The following is an 18,084-nucleotide window of genomic DNA, read 5'->3' on the forward strand; positions in this document are numbered from 1 at the left end:
GCCTTTTCATCCATCCCCCGTCCATCCATCCATCCATCCATCCACCCACCAATCCATCCATCCACCCACGCATCCATCCATCCATCCATCCATCCACCCATCCACCCACCCACCCACCCATCCATCTATCCACCCACCCACCCATCCACCCATCCATCTATCCACCCATCCACCCATCCACCCATCCACCCATCCATCCATCCATTCACCCATCTATCCATCCATCCATCCATCCACCCATCCACCCATCCATCCATCCATCCATCCATCCATCTATCCACCCATCCTTCTTACATCCCTTCCTTCCTTCCATCTATCCATCTCTTCATCCATCCATCCATCCACCTTTTTATCCATCCATCTACCCAACTAACATTTATTTATATATACCCCTTCTCTGCTCCATCTGTGGCCCTGAGTTGGTAAAGCAAATTGACTCTCTGCAGTCACTGAACTACTGTTAAACTTGGGCTTAGACTTGGTTCTCCTTATACAAGGGATCTGGCTTGTCATTTGGTGGCCCAGTGCCTCAAGGCTCCTGTCAGTGTTTTGGAACTAATGATGGGATCTCTTGCCAGAGGATATGACTGCATCCTATTCACCTGCCAAGAGTAGCGGTGGGCTGAGAGTTGCTGGATGTTTCAGGTGAAAAACACGGCTTGGCTTCAACTTTTGGCTTCTTCAAGGTTAATTCCATGCTATATGGACACCCAGTTTAACATGGTCACAGTGAGGTTCCCAACAGGTAACCTTGCTCTGTGCAGGGCCCTGTGCCAAGCACGTCATCTCGTAGAATTGTCACGACATCCTTCTTAGGTAGGTGCTATTGATTTCCCCATTGTCCAGGTAGGGAAACTGAGGCACAAAGAGAGGAGATCACTTTCCTGAGGTCACGATCAGGACCTGAGCCCCGGCCTCACTGATCCCGAAGCTTGCCGAGTTTAACTCCAAAATTAGATTGCCTCGGTGTAGATGCCTACCCTGTGAATCTCCCCCATTTGGAGACTCTTGTGGAATGAAATGCCTTGTTTCCCTCTCGGGCAGGGAGAGCCAGCTAACGTGTGCTGCTGTAACAGGAAGTACTTTCCTGGGCCTTGCTTCAGACCCCCAGGGAGATAATAAGTGGGGCTGCCAGCCCAACGCAGTGAGGGAGAGACTTTGCAGGCGCACTTAGATTCCTTAAAGCTGATGAGCAGCAGACCTCCTGGAGAGGGTGACTTTTAGGCTGCCCATGTGTGGGAGGCCTCCAGCCTTTAATTAAGGCACCTTCCTGGGCTCTCCACCTACAAACAGAGAAAATTTGCAAGGAGGGTTCACTTTGGCCACAAGATGGCGCCCAACTCTGGGCCCGACCTGAATGGGGCCGTGGTGGGGGGTGGGGGGACGGCAGAGGGGGGCGTTCGGGGGGGTGCAGAGTGGTTCGTTCTGGATGCTGTGCCAAATCACACCCTCTCAAACTGCTCCTTGGGAAGGGGAGAAATTTTCCAAACCAACCCCAGAGGTTCATTCCATTCAGCTGGTGCCGAGCCAGGGTCTGAGAGATCCAGCAACGAAAACGACAGGGTCCCTGCCTTCAAGGAATTAGAAGGCAGCATGCTCAGTGCCAGTCATAATCCAGATTGGTCATTTCATAAGCTTTTAATGAGCACCTACCGTGTGCCAGGTTCTGTGCTAGTTGCCAAGGACAGAGAAACAAACACTACAGAGTCATTGCCCTCAAAGACCCACAGTTCACTTGGGAGACAGACACTAAAAGAACAAGTTTGGGAAAATAGGCAAGTACAGCCACAGGGATACATATAGAACATCGTAGAAGAATGGAAGAGGAACACCCGACCCAGGCAAGAAGGGAAGGGGAGTATCAGGGAAGGCTTCCTGGAGGAGAGGACACCAGAGCGGAGTCAGAGAAGACAGATGGGGATCAGCCAGGCAGGGACGGGGAGGGTATTCTGGGCAGTGCGGACAGCACCAGCCAAGGGTCACAGGGGAGAAACAGCACCCAGCTGGTGACTGGAGCTCAGTGAAGTCTGGATAGGACAGCATCAGGGCCAGGTCAACATGGGAGGTGGACATTGGTACCAGGTGAACGACATGGGGGCCGCCCCCTCTCAGTTCGTGTGCAGTGACGGACACATTGCCCTCTCGTCTGCTTCTGTCTCCCTTTCAGAGCCAAGAAGAAAAGCAAGCCCTTGAACCTCAAGATTCACAGCAGCGTGGGCAGCTGCGAGAACATTCCATCTCAGCAGCGCTCGCCGCTCCTGTCGGAGCGCTCTCTCCGCTCTTTCTTTGTGGGACATGCACCTTTCCTGCCCTCCACCCCTCCCGTCCACACCGAGGCCAACTTCTCTGCAAGTAAGTCACCCGCCCGCCCCGCCGGGGCTGCTGAACCCTCTTGTCTGCCAGGTGTATGCTCCCCGTTCTGAGAAGCTGCTCGTAAGATGCTTGGAACGCGAGGCTCATCTCCCTCCCACCTGCACCGTTCACGCCCCTTGGGATGGTTTGAAGGGAAGGGGCGTAATTAGCACTTGGGAGGTTGACTGGCTGTTGTCATTGGTCCCTCTGTTCCTACTCTTTCTGTCTGCAGGTGTGGAGGGATAACAGAGGGAAGCAAGCATGCAGGGCATTAAAGGAGACATCAGCTTTTTCTCTCTGCTTCTCTGCTGCCCGGTCACAGGATTTCTCTTGGGTCACTGTGGATAAGGCATCTGTGATTGAATTTTGTAATTTTTTTTTTTTTTCCTCCCGCTCGGGTCAACATGTATAACCCTTCGTCTCAAAGACGTATTTGGGTTCAAACTAGGCTGAGCATGGCCTGGGGTGTTTTACATTCTGCTCCCACGAATTTCTGCCGGAGACAAAACGGTTATTACTCGGAGTGGAAATGGAACTTTCTGGTGATCAAGGGTGGAGGTTTCAGGAGGCGTTTAATCTTCTCTGCCCAGAGGCCCGTTTTGCTGAACAGGCACAGCTGTAGTCAGAGGGGAGCCCCTGAGAAAAGCCCAGCCAGTCCTCCAGCCAAGGCATCAACTTTTATTGGCCGGGAGCTGAGGAGGAGGAGAGGGCTGCCAGAGTGCGAGGGAAATAAGCCCCCGGCCCCCAGCACAACCACAGGGTGATCGTGTTGCTGGTCTGATAAATGAGCAGCAGCGTCCTTGTCACCCACGTGCCTGACCTCATTTAGTTCTCGCGACGAGCCATGGTGCAGACGAGTTATTCCCATTGTACAGATGAGGAAACTGAGGCTCGGGGGCCTCAAAGAACTTGGCGAAAGCCACACAGCTATTGAGTAGTGGAGCCAGGGTTTGAACCTGGTTCCTTCTCGCTCCAGAGCGGATACGCTTCACCATCACACACGATTTGATCCGGGATCCCCCAAATATTCAGTGGGGGGCCTTTCTCTAAATGTGGGGTTCTATCCTTTACCTTTGCCAGAAGGGTTTTCGGGCTTTTTTTTAGGGGGGCTATGGACCTTCTGAGAATTTCACGCAATCTCTTGTTCCTCTCCCTGGAAAGTGGCACACATAACCTCCAACACGGTGTCTTGAGGTCTCAAGACTTAACACAGTCGACGTAGCACCGCTAGATGGTGGGCCTGGGCAGAACGGTGAGCTCAGTTTACTGTCTGCACATGTGCATCATGCGTCCGCCGCAGGAATCCACTGAGGGTCCAGAGTCAGAAGAGGCCCGTGTGGACGTCAGTTAGAAGTTCCAGAACCTGGCCTATTTCAGTGCCCAGGGGGAACAGGCCCTGAATCAGGCGAACTAAAACAGCACCCGGGACACATATCAACACCAGAAGGCCAATTTATTAATTTGTCGAGAGAAATCACGGCCAGAGAGACTGTAAATGCTCCATGGGGGTGAGCCTGTATGCAGTCAGAGGGTGGCTTGGGAGCTCAGACGAGGAAAAGGGGGTGATGACGTATCAAATGTGTCCTAGCAACAGGGTGAGAGGCCCTGGAGGGAGGCGCCTGGGTGCCAGTCCCAGCTCTGTTTCCTTTTTTTTAACGTTTATTTATTTTTGAGACAGAGACAGAGCATGAACAAGGGAGGGGCAGAGAGACAGGGAGACACAGAATCGGAAGCAGGCTCCAGGCTCTGAGCCATCAGCCCAGAGCCCGACGCGGGGCTCGAACTCATGGACCATGAGATCGTGACCTGAACTGAAGTCGGAGGCTCAACTGACTGAGCCACCCAGGCTCCCCAGCTCTGTTTCCTTTTGAGCAGCGTGCCTGACCTTGAGCAGGGCAGAGCCTTTCTGAGCCTCAGTGTCTCCGTCTGTAAAATGGGAATAATAATAGATTAACGAGATCAGCTGCTGCATGTCAGGTCCTCTGCACGGTGCCTGGCACACAGTAAGTGCTTAATAAGTGGTAGCTATCATCATGATGTTTGTTAGCTCCTTTTTCCAGGCAGTGTTGACATCCTCTGGCTTGATGGTTAATCTGAGGGCTGTGGGCAAATGCCTTTCAGTTTCTCCCCCCACTTCCCTATGGCCCTAAGAATGCTTGGAATTTACCTTGGCATGACGCCGGGTGGTTGCATCTGTCTCCGGGCATCGCCTTCCCACGAGTGATGTTAGCATGGCCATCTCTGGGGGTTTGACCACAACTCTGCACTTGAGTTCTTTCCAGAATAGAAACATCTTCAGCGTGCTTAAATAACCACAGACTTGCACATTTAGATCCCTCCTCTCCTGCTGGAAAGTTTTGTGAGGATTCCCCATGACTCCCAACTTTTCATGCCTGCCCTGGTCTCCACGTGAGAAGACAGACTTCTCTCCTCTGTGGGCATGAGCAAAGTCCCTAATTAAAATCAGCCCTTAGCCCTGAGACCCTAGAAGCACAGTTGCCTGTTTGGACAGTCCTGGTCCTTGTATGCAGAGAGGTCACCCTCTGATCTTCCATAAAGGAAGAAAGTAGCATCTGAGTCTCCGCAGGAGAAAGAGTATGTAACTCAAATATTAGCTGGAGTCCCATGGACTGGTCCCATTTCCACTGATGCTAACACATGACAGAGACATGTGGAACAGGCCCGGTGGAACAGGCTCCAGGTTAGGAAACACAGTCTCTAGGATGCCACCGAGTGCTTGTGCGACCTCTGTCCCTCCCTGGTTAAGGCTCACCACACACTTTGAGGCAGGCATTATAATTCCCATTCTGTAGATAAGGAAACAGAGGCTCAGAAGGGTGAATGGTCTTGCCCATGTCATAGGTTTTGAATCCAGATCCAACCTAAGCCTGTATCCCTGCACTTTGGTAAAGCAAATTCCTCTGTCTGGGTCTTAGATTCCCCAGTTGTACAACAAAAGACTCCGTAAGGGTCCATTCCAGAGCTTAGAAACTCTGTGTTTCTAAGGCTTACCCAGTGAGCTTTTCTTGGGCAAATCTTTTGACTCACAATGCTGGTTTGAGGACTCTGGGCTGGGGCGGTTGAGAGGACACATTGGTCAGGCACTGGTTCCCCCGGGCTTGTAATAGTCCTGTTCTCCTCCTACTGTGAACTTCAGAAAAGACCTCTCTGCCTTTGGGCCCCAGTGCCAGCCCAACCCCCCTCTGACCCAGCAGAGGGAGCCCCTAGAGCTGCATCTTGTCACTGTCAGTTCTGTCTGTGGCCGCACGGTGAAGATGACCGTGAAGATGGTGATCCGCCATCTTGTCACCCCTACTGGTGATGCCTGGGGACAGCATTAGGCAGATCTGGCTGTAGAGTGGCCGAGACCCAGACCCTCAGAGCGCCCAGCTTCCTCCCGTGGCCTGCGAGGAGGACTTCACCTCCTTGGGGCTTACCCTCCATTTCTGGTTTGGGAGTGACGAGCACAGGGAGGGAGGGGAACGGCAGGAGCCCCAGCTTGCAGAGGAACCTTTCCCTAAGGCTGACTATGGACAAAACACGAGTTATTAAGCCCTACTGCTCAACGTGGAAGATGGTGACTCAGGAGTGAATCTACTTCCCGAAGGAGTAGAGAGCAGTGGACTTACCTCTCCGTCCTTGCTGTGTTCATTCGGCATTTCATTTGGGCATGCCAAGTTGCCCAGATGGTGTCTGATCGGATGCCCTCCACCCATGGACCAGTTTTGGTCCAACAAGCTGGGTGCTGCTGGCTCCTAGTAGGGTATCTCTGATTCGGGCCGAACTGGGTCAGGCTGCCGCTCTCATCCCCAATAAAGCATCTTCTTCAGAATGAAAAAATACCGGCTAGATGGGAAGGAGTAATTACTCATCATCGTTCATTACCGGCTGGTGGAAGTGACTTGGGGAGTATAGCCACTAAGTGGTTGCTGACATATTGTTGGGCAAATCACCGAACCCCCAGTGTCTGTTTCAACCTGGCAAGGATGTAGTGAGGACACAATGAGGAATGAGTGTAGATTTCCCAGCGCGGTCGGGGTGGGGGAGTGCTTAGAGCACTGAGTCTCCACAAAGGGTAGCTTTGGCAGCTATCGGGGCTCGTTAGATGATGGCATAACTTGTAACAATGATGGAAATGGTGATGATAATAGCAGTTGGCATTTATTGTGTGTTGACAGTGGTACAGGCAGCTTCAATTCAGGCAAAGCAGTTTACTTGTACTGTTTCGCCTGAGCCTCACAGTGCTCCATCAGGTAGTTTCTCTTCTTATCCCCATTTTGCAGATGAAGAAACTGAGGCTGAGAGCATTTGAGTAGCTGGCCCAAGATCACAAGGGCAAGCAGGAAGTGGAGTTTGCACCCATTCTGAACGCCTCGTTCTGTAATGCAGAGGAAATGCGGTTGTGACGCCCTTCGCCGAGACCTGTTTGCTCATCAGACAGAGACCTTAACTCGTTCCAGTTCCCTCTCTGGCACCCCCGCCTCCTGGGGGGATTGTGGTGTTGGGGGTCAGCCTCGCTCCAAGGATCATCATGTTTGTGAGCATGCTGTGCTCACTCAGAGAGCAGCACCCACGCTGGCTGACAAACCACTGCCCTGCCAGACTCCGGTGTTGATACTCAGGGGATCCATTGTCCCAGGTGGTAGCCGTCCCTGTGGGGGCCAGGCAGCTGCAGAAAGCGGCCAGGGCATCTCCGGTAGAAGATGAGGAATAACAGGCAACTTTTACCACCTGCAGTTTTCTGGGTGTTTCTTTATTAGCTGTCTCTGGGGGTCTAGCCCTTGAGGGCAGCAGTTACCAAAGGGAACAAGTGACTGATGACTCCCACACTTCCCCCTCTTGGTCCTAATGGCACCAGCTGGAGTTTTACACCGGGTCCCTGTCTTTTTTTTTTTTTTTTTCAACGTTTATTTTTTTTGGGGGACAGAGAGAGACAGAGCATGAACAGGCGAGGGGCAGAGAGACAGGGAGACACAGAATCGGAAACAGGCTCCAGGCTCCGAGCCATCAGCCCAGAGCCCGACGCGGGGCTCGAACTCACGGACCGTGAGATCGTGACCTGGTTGAAGTCGGACGCTTAACCGACTGCGCCACCCAGGCGCCCCCACCGGGTCCCTGTCTTATAAAGTGCTGCCCCGCGCGAGGTGCCTTGAAAGACGGCGTGGCCCTCACCTTGCCCTGCCTCACCGCCCTGTCTCTCCTCCTCTTTTCGCCAAACATCTCCTGCGCTTTTTCTTAGACACAAGGCGGCAGATAGTTGACCCTCCGTTGAGGGCCTGGCCTCATGTGCCTCGAGGCTGAGTCAGAAGCCTGATTTGTTGAGGGAGGCAGCAGGTACAAACCGATGAAGCTGAACTGCGTGCTCCCAAGAAACCAGCCTCTGGAAGGGTTGCCAAGAGACTCGGGACGGGGGTGATTATATAATGGGGTTTAATGAGGCTTGAGGCCAAGGTTCATTACCCCCCGGAAGAGGACGAGGGGGAGCTGAGTGTCTTGACACAACTTTGCAGCCTGAACCACGTTCTTGTCTCAGAATCAGGAGAGATTTTTGAGGTATTTGTGCCTGGCCTGACTCTGTGGTGGCGGTCTGAAGGGGGGACCCCCGTAGGTCACATTGGGGCACCCCAAAGGATGTGTCTCTCCCACACTGAGCAGGTCAAAGTGCTGTTCCTTATCCCTTCTTCCCTCCTCCCCAGCAGGTACAGGAAGCACCCGTATTGCCTGGCATCTTTGCTGTATTTTAGAACCTCAAATACCAGCGGGTCCCTGACACGTACTGACCACCTGCTACTTGCCAGGCAGGTCTTGGTCTGGGTACTTTGTAGGCATGAAGCGGTGTATTCCTGGAAACAAAGAAAATGATCCAAAAAGGCTCATGGTGGAAAACACTAGTCCCCTGTACCATCCCTCTGTGTATCCTGCCTTTTAAAAACTCCTTCTGTGTTTTGACAGTCACTTTCACCGTTTAAACTAGTGTCCCAGGGCTTCTCAAAGTGTGTCCAAGGCCAGCAGCGTGTGTATCACACGCGAGCTTATTAGAAATGCACATTCTTACCTTCCCCCATTCAGACCTACTGTATCGGAAGCTCTGGGGAGGGGCGCCTGGGTGGCTCAGTCGGTTGCATCCGACTCTTGGTTTCAGCTCAGGTTGTGGGATCAAGCCCTGCGTTGGGCTCGGCGCTGAGCGTGGAGCCTACATGGGATTCTGTCTCTGCCCCTCTCCCCCCCTCAATAATAAAGAAATAAACATTAAAAAAAGAAGCAGCAGCCGCCCTGAGGGAGGTTCAGCAATCTGAATTTTCACCAAACCTCCAGGGGATCCCGCACACTAACATTTGAGAATTGCTTGGTTATATGACAGTCTTTAAAAAAAAAAACAACTTTTAATTTTGAAATAATTTCAAACTTACAGAAAAGTTACAGAACACTGCAAAGGACTCCTGTACCCCCCTTTACTCAGATTTGTCCATTTGTATTTTTATTTATTTTTTAATGTTTATTTATTTTTGAAAGAGAGAGACAGAGTGAGACAGAGCACGAGCGGGGGGGCGGGGGGGGGGTGAGACACAGAATCCGAAGCAGGCTCCAGGCCCTGAGCCGTCAGCACAGAGCCCGACGCAGGGCTTGAACCCATGAACTGTGAGATCATGACCTGAGCCGAAGTCAGACGCATAACTGACTGAGCCTCCCAGGTGCCCCCAGATTCATTCATTTTTAACATCTCCGTGCATTCACTTGCTCTCTTTCATTCTTGTGAGCCATTTGGGAGTGGGTTACATAACCACACAGAGGTACCGGATTCAGTAAACTTGACATTGACTCAAGACTTTCATCTACCCATATTCCTGTTTCAACAATTGTCTCAATAGTATATTTCATAGCAATTTATTTTTCTGGTGCGGATGCGATCCAGGATCACATATTGCATTAAGTTCTTGTGTCAGGCTTGAATAGTTCATCAGCCTTTCTTCCTTGTTTGCGACTTTGACGCCTTTGAAGAATGGGGGCCGGCTTCTCCACAGAACGCTTCTCAATTGGGGCTTGTCTGTGTGTGTTTCTTCGTGTTAGACCCAGGCTGTGTGGTTTGGGCACAACTGTTACTTACATGCTGGTGTGTCTTTTTCAGTGCATCCGAGCTGCCAGGTGTTTGAATTTTTCTGAAGAAGTCAGCAACTGTGACTTTTATGAGAAATCTCCCAGTTGTAAAATGCTAGCATCCAATGAAAAATCTCTTAACACTGTGTGAGGTGGTATTCAATAATCCCACCGGGTTGTGGGTTGTATTTCGTCTTAGAGCTCCCAGTTTTTAACTTCTGTCCTGAAATCATAGAGGTCAAAAGGCACCTGGGTGGCTCAGTCTGTTAAACTTCTGACTCTTGGTTTCAGCTCAGGTCATGACCTCGTGGTTCATGGGATCAGAACCCCTACGTCAGGCTCTGTGCTGTCCAGCGAGGAGCCAGATTAGAATTCTCTCTCCCCGCCCTTTCTCTGCCCCTTCCCCTCTCATTCTCTCTCTCAAAATAAATAAATAAACTTAAAAAAAATTTAAAAACATAAATAAAAGCGTAGAGGTCAGAACTGATAGGGAGCTCAGAAATCACAGAATCCAAGCCCTTATTTTAAAGATGGAGAAACTGAGGCCAGAAAGTAGAAGGAACTTGTCCAGGGTTTCAGAGCTGGGATTTGAACTTGGATCTCCTGATGCCCGGCTGATAGCTCTCTCTATTATGCCAGGATGGTTGCAAAGTTAGCCCTTCTGCCGCTACTGACTGTGCTCTAGGGGAAGGAAACAGTGCCTTCCTTGAAAAGGTGACACCTTTTGTGTGCAAGGAGGACTGGTGGTGTGTGTGTGTGTGTGTGTGATGCATGTAGTTATGAATGTTGTAGAGGAGGCAGCTTCTGGGTTTTTATCATCAACCCTTTCTTCTCTGTAATTTTGCAGTCCTTGCCTGAGCACAAACAGTTTGGGCTCAGCATGCAGTAGACAACCTTAGACCTTTCGTTATGATTGCTCCCACCAGGAATTGTAGCAGCAAAAATTGGTCGGTAAGTGGTTGGCATTAGCAGCCAGGGGGTCATTTATATCTATTGGAGTGAGTCCTCATCCTTGGGCAGGTACACACTGTTGGCGTGGGCAGTCCCGTTCCCTGTCAGAGGACCTGTGTCTGACTATACCTTTGTCCCAGTAACATCCCCCGCCCCCCAACCCGCCGCCATCCCTGGTGAGTACTTCAACTGATTTCATAGCAACAAGACCAGGAGTAACAAGCAGAGTTGCCCTCGAACGGTGCAGGATACACCAGGCATTCATATTCCTTCCTCGTACCTCTGTATCCCCATTCTGCGGATGAGGAAACTGATGTTCCAGGAGGAGAAATCCATGCATGGCTGCAAGTTACACAACACACCGGAGCTAAGACTAGAACCTTCAGACTCCATCCAGGTTGCATGTGCACTCTGCATATGATTTGGCCAGACTTCATTTCCATTAGGTAGCAGGGACATGGTGGGTTGTTTTCATCAAAGTTGTTTCTTTCCCTGATAAAGCTAATTCGTCTTTAGTGACCCCATCTTGCACATCTCCTCAGTTGAGCAAGCCTGTATTTTATCTAGGTGTGATCTTTGGCCCTTCCTCTCCACGTGCCCCATTTCCAAGTCGTATTGAGTTGATCTTCTAAATCATTCTCCATCGCAACTACTCAGTTCTGCCGGGTAGCATGTAGAGCCATAGACTTTCTTCCAATAGAATGGGTGTGGCTGTGTTCCAATAAAACTTTATTTACAAAAACTGTCAAGGGGGCAGATTTGGCTCATAGGTTGTAGACTGTGAGTTCTGTTCTTCCGGGTTTTTTTTCCATATCCTCCTCCATCACCAACACCCTGGTCCAAACTATTCAGTAGTCTCCACTTGGATCTTTCCATATTCATTTCAGTCTCATATCCAGTCCACCAGAGTGATCTGCTGCAAATGAGAATCTGGCTCCCAAACCAGGGTTAAGATTCTACCACGACCTTAAGTGAACTGTGTTCTCTCCTGCTTTGAACCCGTGGGCTCCTGGACACCCTGCCATTGTCGTCACTTTATCTGAACTTCTACTTCCTTGGGAAAGAATTTCCTAACTCCCCAAGTGGGTGTCAGTGCATCTCGTCTCATCTCTTGCACTTTCCTTCTGAAGCACTTCCCGCAATCCACAGCCATCTGTTTATTTCTATGAGTATTTGCTTAATGCCCTGTTCCCCCATTATCAGTTCCACAAGGGCTGTGACCGCATTTCTCTTGCTCATTACTGTTTCCACTGTGCCTTGCATGGAGCTGGCACGCATCAATATTTTTAAAAGGACAGTAACATTTTTGAGCATTCACTTTGCAGCCAGCACTGTGAGCCTTCAGCTACTCAGAATCTAGAGGACAAAGGAGAAAGGATTTTGCTTGTTGTCCTCCAGAGCTGCAGAGCCGGCTGAATTTGGCATCATCGAGGCAGGAACTGAAGTTGCTGGACTTTGATGCAGTCTTTGGGATGTCATGGGTGGTCTGCTACCTTAACTGGCCAAAGAAACAGGCACTCAAACAAAACTCTCAAAAACGATTTTGTTGATTAGAAGCAAGCAGGTCTTTGTCACTGCCTGGTGGTGGTAGAACTAACATAGAACTTGACACAAGTGACAAACAATCCAAGTTGAGTTGTTGTTTTTAGTATGAAGGTCATTTATTAGCACATGTAACTGAAAGGTCCAGGGGCTACTAAGTAGGCTTCAGGTATGGCTGGATCAGGGGGCTCAGTTCATGTCAAGCCTCAGTCTCTCTGTATGTCTTGACTTTGTTCTTCTCCAGGATGGCTACGCTTTTAGGCTCCATGTGGCAGTAAGATGATCCCAGAAGTCCCTTCCCTGCTCTGCTCCAGAATGGAAGAGTGAGAATGTTTAGGTCTGAGATTCACTGATTCAACCAGCATGACCGTATGCTCACCTCTAAACCAATCAGTGGGGTCAAACATGTGGGATGCTAACTTATTGGCTTAATGCTAGACTGTGAGCTTTACCTTTGGGCTTAGAAATGGAGGGGTGTGCCTAAGAATGGAGAATGAATGCCAGGGAAGCTGATAACCAGTGTCCTAAAGTAACAGTGAGTAACGGGGTCTCTGTCCTCAGGGGCTTTGAGGAGCATCCCCCTGGCCAGATTAGTTCATGAGCCAAATTAGTGGGGACTCATCTCCACATGGTACACAAAGCGCTTGCGGTTCGCCAGACATCTCCCTTGGACTGCATTTCTCTATGATCCCTGGCAAGCAGTTGCTTTGCTATCCCTCCGACATTCCTTGGGAGTCTCTAGGCAGCACACAGCCTGGCAGAGGAGGTTAACCCATGGTACCAGGTAGAGGCTCAGTGCCATTCCCAAGGCAGATAGCATCCCACCATTGGCCAAGCGCCAAGGTGAGAATTGGATAAGCTTGGGTTTGAAATCTTATCTCTGCCATTTTATTACCTAACATCTGTAGCCTCAGTTTTCCCATCTTTAAGATGGGCATAATGTGGCAGTCATCACGATGGTGACCACCATTGTTGTGGCCATCAATACTACTGTATGATGTATGGTGTTTGGGTTTGGGTCAGTTTTGATCCTCATCGGTTTCTGCTGGACATCACCACACCTGCCCCCATATCTGAATGGAGTAATCAGTACTGAGTGAGTTCCTGATATGTAAAGTGTCTTAGTCCACTGGGGCTGCCATAACAGAATTCCACAGACTGGGTGGCTGTGTAAACAACAGACATTTATTTCTCTTAGTTCTGGAGGCTGGGAAGTCCAAGATCAAGGTGCCTCTGTGGCCATCTGGTGAGGACCCTCTCCTGCACGGTGGAAGAGGGCAAGCAAGCTCTCTGGGTCCCCTTTTATGTGCGCACAATTCCTTCATGAAGGTCTGTCCTCGTGACCCAAGTACCTCCCAAAGACCCCACCTCCTAAGACCACCACACTGGGGGTTAGGATTTCAACATATGAATTTTGGAGGGACACAAACACGCAGACCATAGCACTGAGTATCATGAAAGCATCAAGGAAATGTCTGCTACAGCCCCTGACCTCGGAGAATTTGTAGTCTGGTTGGCTAGGAGCCACATCAGACACAGCCAGAAGCTCTGGGCCAGGAGTTGGGAGATCTGGCTTCTTCCCTGAGGGTTGGTACCCCTGGTAACGTGCCCCTTGTCAGATTTTGCTCAACAGTGCCGAGCCCTGGTTTCTTTATCTGGCAAATGGGCATGTCAGTGATATCTGCTCATCTCACAGGAATGTTGATTGTTGGGAGGTCAGTGACCACCGTCTGAAAACTAGGAATTGTTCAGATGGACAAAATGTCATAATCCCTGCCCAGTACAAAGCAATACAGACAGGCAGCTGTTACGCATTTATAACACTATTTAATCTGATTGTCTGGCCTTCTGCTCTGATTGGTTGGGTGCATGTTCTGATTGGCTGAGCCTGTCTCCTGATTGGCCGGGCCTGTGTTCTGATTGGTTGGACGAGTGCTCTGATTGGCCAGTGCCCATCCCATAACGATTGTTAAATAGTCTCAGACTTCCCCCCCCCCCACCCCTCCAAACAGAAGCGCCTACTTCACTAAGCATAAGAAAATCTTCAAGCCTCAGTTTCCTGATATGTAAAGCGAGGAGAACCATATTGTCCTCGCAAGGTTGTTGTGAAGGCTATAGGAGATGAAGTGCTGTTGCACTGAGGTCACCTTCCTCCAGCAGGTTGTGTGCTCCATAAAGGCAGTGACTTGTCCATCTTGTTCACCGCTGTATCCTCAAGGTCTGGCACATCGTAGATGCTGAAAAAGTGTGTTTTGAGTGAATAAATTAAGCCCTGTGCCTCATGCTAGGGGCATGGTTGTTACTCAGTAAATCTCGATTGAGGACATCAGGGGTGAAGGATGCGCTTGCCGTCGGGCAGTAGAGAGAGGTGAGGACTGTGGAAAAACACAGAGCGCTGACCCCTTCTAAAGAAGGCAGCCACCAGTCTCTTCCAGCCCCTCTATAAGAAGGGGACAGGGTGTCACCAGATTATCCACATTTTCCAAGAGAGGCCAGACACGTAGGGTTTCGTGGGCAGTTCCACAGTTTTTAGCCTAGTGGCAACAGAGAAAACGCCTTAACAATTCCGTCATATGTTAAGCAACATTTATACGGGATGCCACCAACTTGTGGCCATACGTGGCATGTCCTCTGCTATTTCTTGTGACAGGAACTTTTCAAAGAGGTGGGGTCAGGGGCGCCTGGGTGGCTCAGTCGGTTGAGCGTCGGACTTCGGCTCAGGTCATGATCTCGTGGTTTGTGGGTTCAAGCCCCACATCGGGCTCTGTGCTGACAGCTCAGAGCCTGGAGCCTGCTTCGGATTCTGTGTCTCCCTCTCTCTGCTCCTCCCCTGCTCATGCTCTGTCTGTTTCTCTCTCTTTCTCAAAAATAAATAAAAATTAAAAAAAAAAAGAGGTGGGGTCAGCCTTTCTTTCCACCCTCAGGACTGTGCTCCTGGGCTCCCCTCCTGACCTCCTCTGTCACCCACATGCCACAAATTCTATCCTCCTCGCCACACCTCTGCTCCTAGGGTGTAGCTTTGGAAACTGATTTTCATGCTGGGCCTTTCACTTATTTCTTTCTCCTTTCGAACGGGGAGAGTCCTCTTCCTGCAAATAACAGTCTGCTTCCCAGCCCTCAGATAGCCTTGTCCCAGCCCCCCACCGATGGTGGCCGGGGTCTGGGCTGATTACGAGCACAGACCCTCGCTCTGATGCCCGGGCCCCGCCAGCTGCTGGGCAAGATCAGAGAACCTGCTTTTCGTCTCAGGCCGCATTCTCCTTGGCTGGGGATAAAAGTGGCAAGCGTCTCACCAGGCCCCATGCTGCTGTGTTCGGGGCCGGTAAAGCAGTCCGTCCCCCTGTTGAAAGTCAGGGCATCGCCGGGCAGGTGCGGGTGGGCACTTGGCGCCCGCATCCCCCTCCCCCTCCTGTTCTCTCCCCTGTTTATTCTCCCCTGCCCCCTCCTCTGTCAGTCTTCATGTGTGTCTGCCCCTCCTCTCTGTCTCTCCTTTTGCCTGTCACCACCCCTTTCTCTCTCTCTTCTCCCTCCTGCCTCCAGTGACCCAACTTTCCCAGCCTCCTGAGCTCAGCCAGCCACTGTGAGTGCCACGTTCCTTGGTAGAGAGAATCTGGACAGGTGAAGGGGGGCTGGAGGGAGGGAGGACCACCCCCCGCCCCACCCAGAAACCAGAGCTGTGGGAGGAAGGCCTAGCCTTTGGTGTTAAGTGCTGAACACAGGGACTGAGGAGCAGGTGGCAAAAGTGTCCTGTCTGTGGCAGGAGCTGGCATGCTCGTTCGGATGAATGCCCTTGCTGATCCCCTCACGACAGTCCCTCGTCGTCGGCCCTTAGGTGTTCATCGGCACACCCAGCCTTGCTGCCAGCAGTCTTTGTTTTCTGTTTCCCTAGGCCTTCCCAGCAGCCTTTGGGCTCCCTGTTCTCTGGAAGCTCCGGGAGCCGCTGTGAGGGGCACCAGTGCCTCAAGGCCCTGACCTTGCCTCCCACAGCGGCTCTCTCGGGGGGGGGGGGGGGGGTGGCTAAGCCGTGTCAGGACCTTCTGGGTTTGGAGGCAGTGTGCTGCAGCCTGGCCCTGAGCAGCCAGGCCACCTTAGGCCTCCACCTCCCCTGTTTTCCTGTCTATGAAATGGGCTAATGACGGTGTAAGTCTCCCTGACCTCACAGATCTGCAGTGGGGATCCAATAAGCCATGGATACGCGTGAGCTGTTCCAGGCCGTAAAACGCTGTGTGAACGTTTAGGCTGGTGCCAGAGGTTGGCTGCTTTTTCTCTAAAGGGCAGCCTTACGTAATCGAGTGGGCAGGGCTGTGTTTCAGTAAAGCTTTATTTATAAATACGGGTGGCAGGCCGGATTTGGCTCAGACTTCAGAGCTAAACAAGGCCTGGTTTCAGGTCCCAGCTCTGCCCCTACAGGCCATGGGGCCTTGGGTAGGTGATGTCTCTGAGCCTCGGTTTCTCACCTGCAAAGCTAGGAGAATAGTCAGACTTGCCTCGTAGGGTGATTGCAAGATTAAACGAGAGGACGCGGGTACATTTCTAGCACAATGCCAGGCACGTGGTGAGTAGGGACTGAATCCCAGCATTTGTCATTCACATAACGTTACTAACACACGTGTATGTCAGGTGCGTTATACGCGTATACACACACAGATGTATTTGTTCAAGGAGATGTGACTGTTTTCAGTGCTGGGTGTGGAATTGCAAGAGCAGAGGTAGGATGGTTTTTGGCGAGGCTTTTCATCCCGCCTTATTTAACGCGTCCGCTTCACCGATGGCCCTCGTGAGAAGGTATTCATCCGAGGGCCTGTTTCTTCTGTCAGGGCCACCATGCCCACGGCTCACCTTATCCGCAGTGGGGTGACTGCTCCATCACAGCCCCTTCCAAAAAGTCTGGGATTCTGTTTTTAGGGACAGTGGTTGGAACTATGAAATAGAGGTTTGCTCAACAAACAGTATAGCCTCTGCATGTGTGTAAACTTAATTCTGAAAGTAGACATACAGTGTGGGGGATCCAGGGGTCTAGAGGGAGGAGGCAGTCTGCCCTTACCCAGTTTCTCTCCCTCTTGGAAACCCCACAGAACCTGGATAGGGGAGTGGGGGGGGCGGTTATTGGCAAAAGAGGGGTGCCTGGCTTAGAGATCTTCAAGATTGCATTTGTCAGGGTTTTTTCTGGTGCAAGTAATAGATACCCATCACATACTGGCTTCAGCAGTAGTGAAGTGGTGAAGTAGGAAGTTGCTAGTTTGTGTACTGAAGAAAAGCAATCTAGATATAAACAAGAGCTTCAGGAATGGCTGGATCCAGGAGCTCAGTATCATCAGGGCATGTTCTTTCTCTCTCCCACAGTCCTGCTTTCTTCCTTGTGGGTTTCGTTCTTAGTTAGGCTCCCCATTCGTGGTGGCCTTTGGTTGTTCCAGATTTCCATCGTTACAGACCTGAGTGCATCAGGAAAAGGAGTTTCACCATTAGATCTGATTGGTCGATGGGGGCACATACATGTGTGTCCTGAACTGATCCCTCTAGTCAGTTGGAGAGAATACACTTGTGTGGCCTGAATCCGTGGAGTGGAATCCAGTTAGGTTGCAATTAAAGGCAATGGATCTTCAAGAAACACCAGGGGGATGGAAGTCCCAGCGTAGGGATACTGCGCAGGCAAGATCAACGACTAACCCTTACAAGAACCCGCTGTGGGCAGCGCACCTGTGATTCATGCTGCTGTCTGCTTCTCTTTGCATTGAGTAGCCAGAGGGAAATGTGAATGATTATTTATTCAGAAGCGGAGTGGGAACCTATGTGATGAGTAGTACCCTTTCTGCTTATTTGAGATTTCTATTTCAGAGAGTGTCAGGAATCTCTTTTTGCCTTTTCCCTGTCGGTTTTCAGCTGGCATGAAAGAAGGAACTGCTTCTAGCCTGGTGGTTCCATTAGTTAGCATTCAGGTCACCTGGGTTGGGGGTGGTAGCTTTTCCAAATTCTGATTCCCAGGCTGCCCCCCCCCCCAGTCCAATGATATCAAACCTGCTGGAGGGTGGGGCCCAGGCATCAGTACATTTAACTTATTTATTTATTTTTAATCTTTTTTTAAGTTTGTTTTTTTGAGAGAGAGAATGAGCAGGGGAGGAGCGGGGGGGGGGGGGGGGGGGGGAC

General features: G+C 50.9%; 1 protein-coding gene across 3 annotated transcripts in view; it reads left to right on the forward strand.

Annotated features, from left to right (window-relative positions):
* KSR2 (kinase suppressor of ras 2) overlaps positions 1-18,084 on the forward strand; it is a 436,616-nt gene that overhangs the window by 254,096 nt on the left and 164,436 nt on the right. For all 3 annotated transcript variants that reach the window (XM_040443767.1, XM_040443769.1, XM_040443768.1), the window contains exon 5: positions 2,168-2,352. In XM_040443767.1, coding sequence (XP_040299701.1) covers positions 2,168-2,352 — 185 coding nt within the window. The remainder of the gene's footprint in view (positions 1-2,167; positions 2,353-18,084) is intronic.

This window comes from Herpailurus yagouaroundi, unplaced genomic scaffold (genome assembly GCF_014898765.1).
Source record: "Herpailurus yagouaroundi ecotype Mexico unplaced genomic scaffold, PumYag 191, whole genome shotgun sequence".
NCBI lineage: Eukaryota > Metazoa > Chordata > Mammalia > Carnivora > Felidae > Herpailurus > Herpailurus yagouaroundi.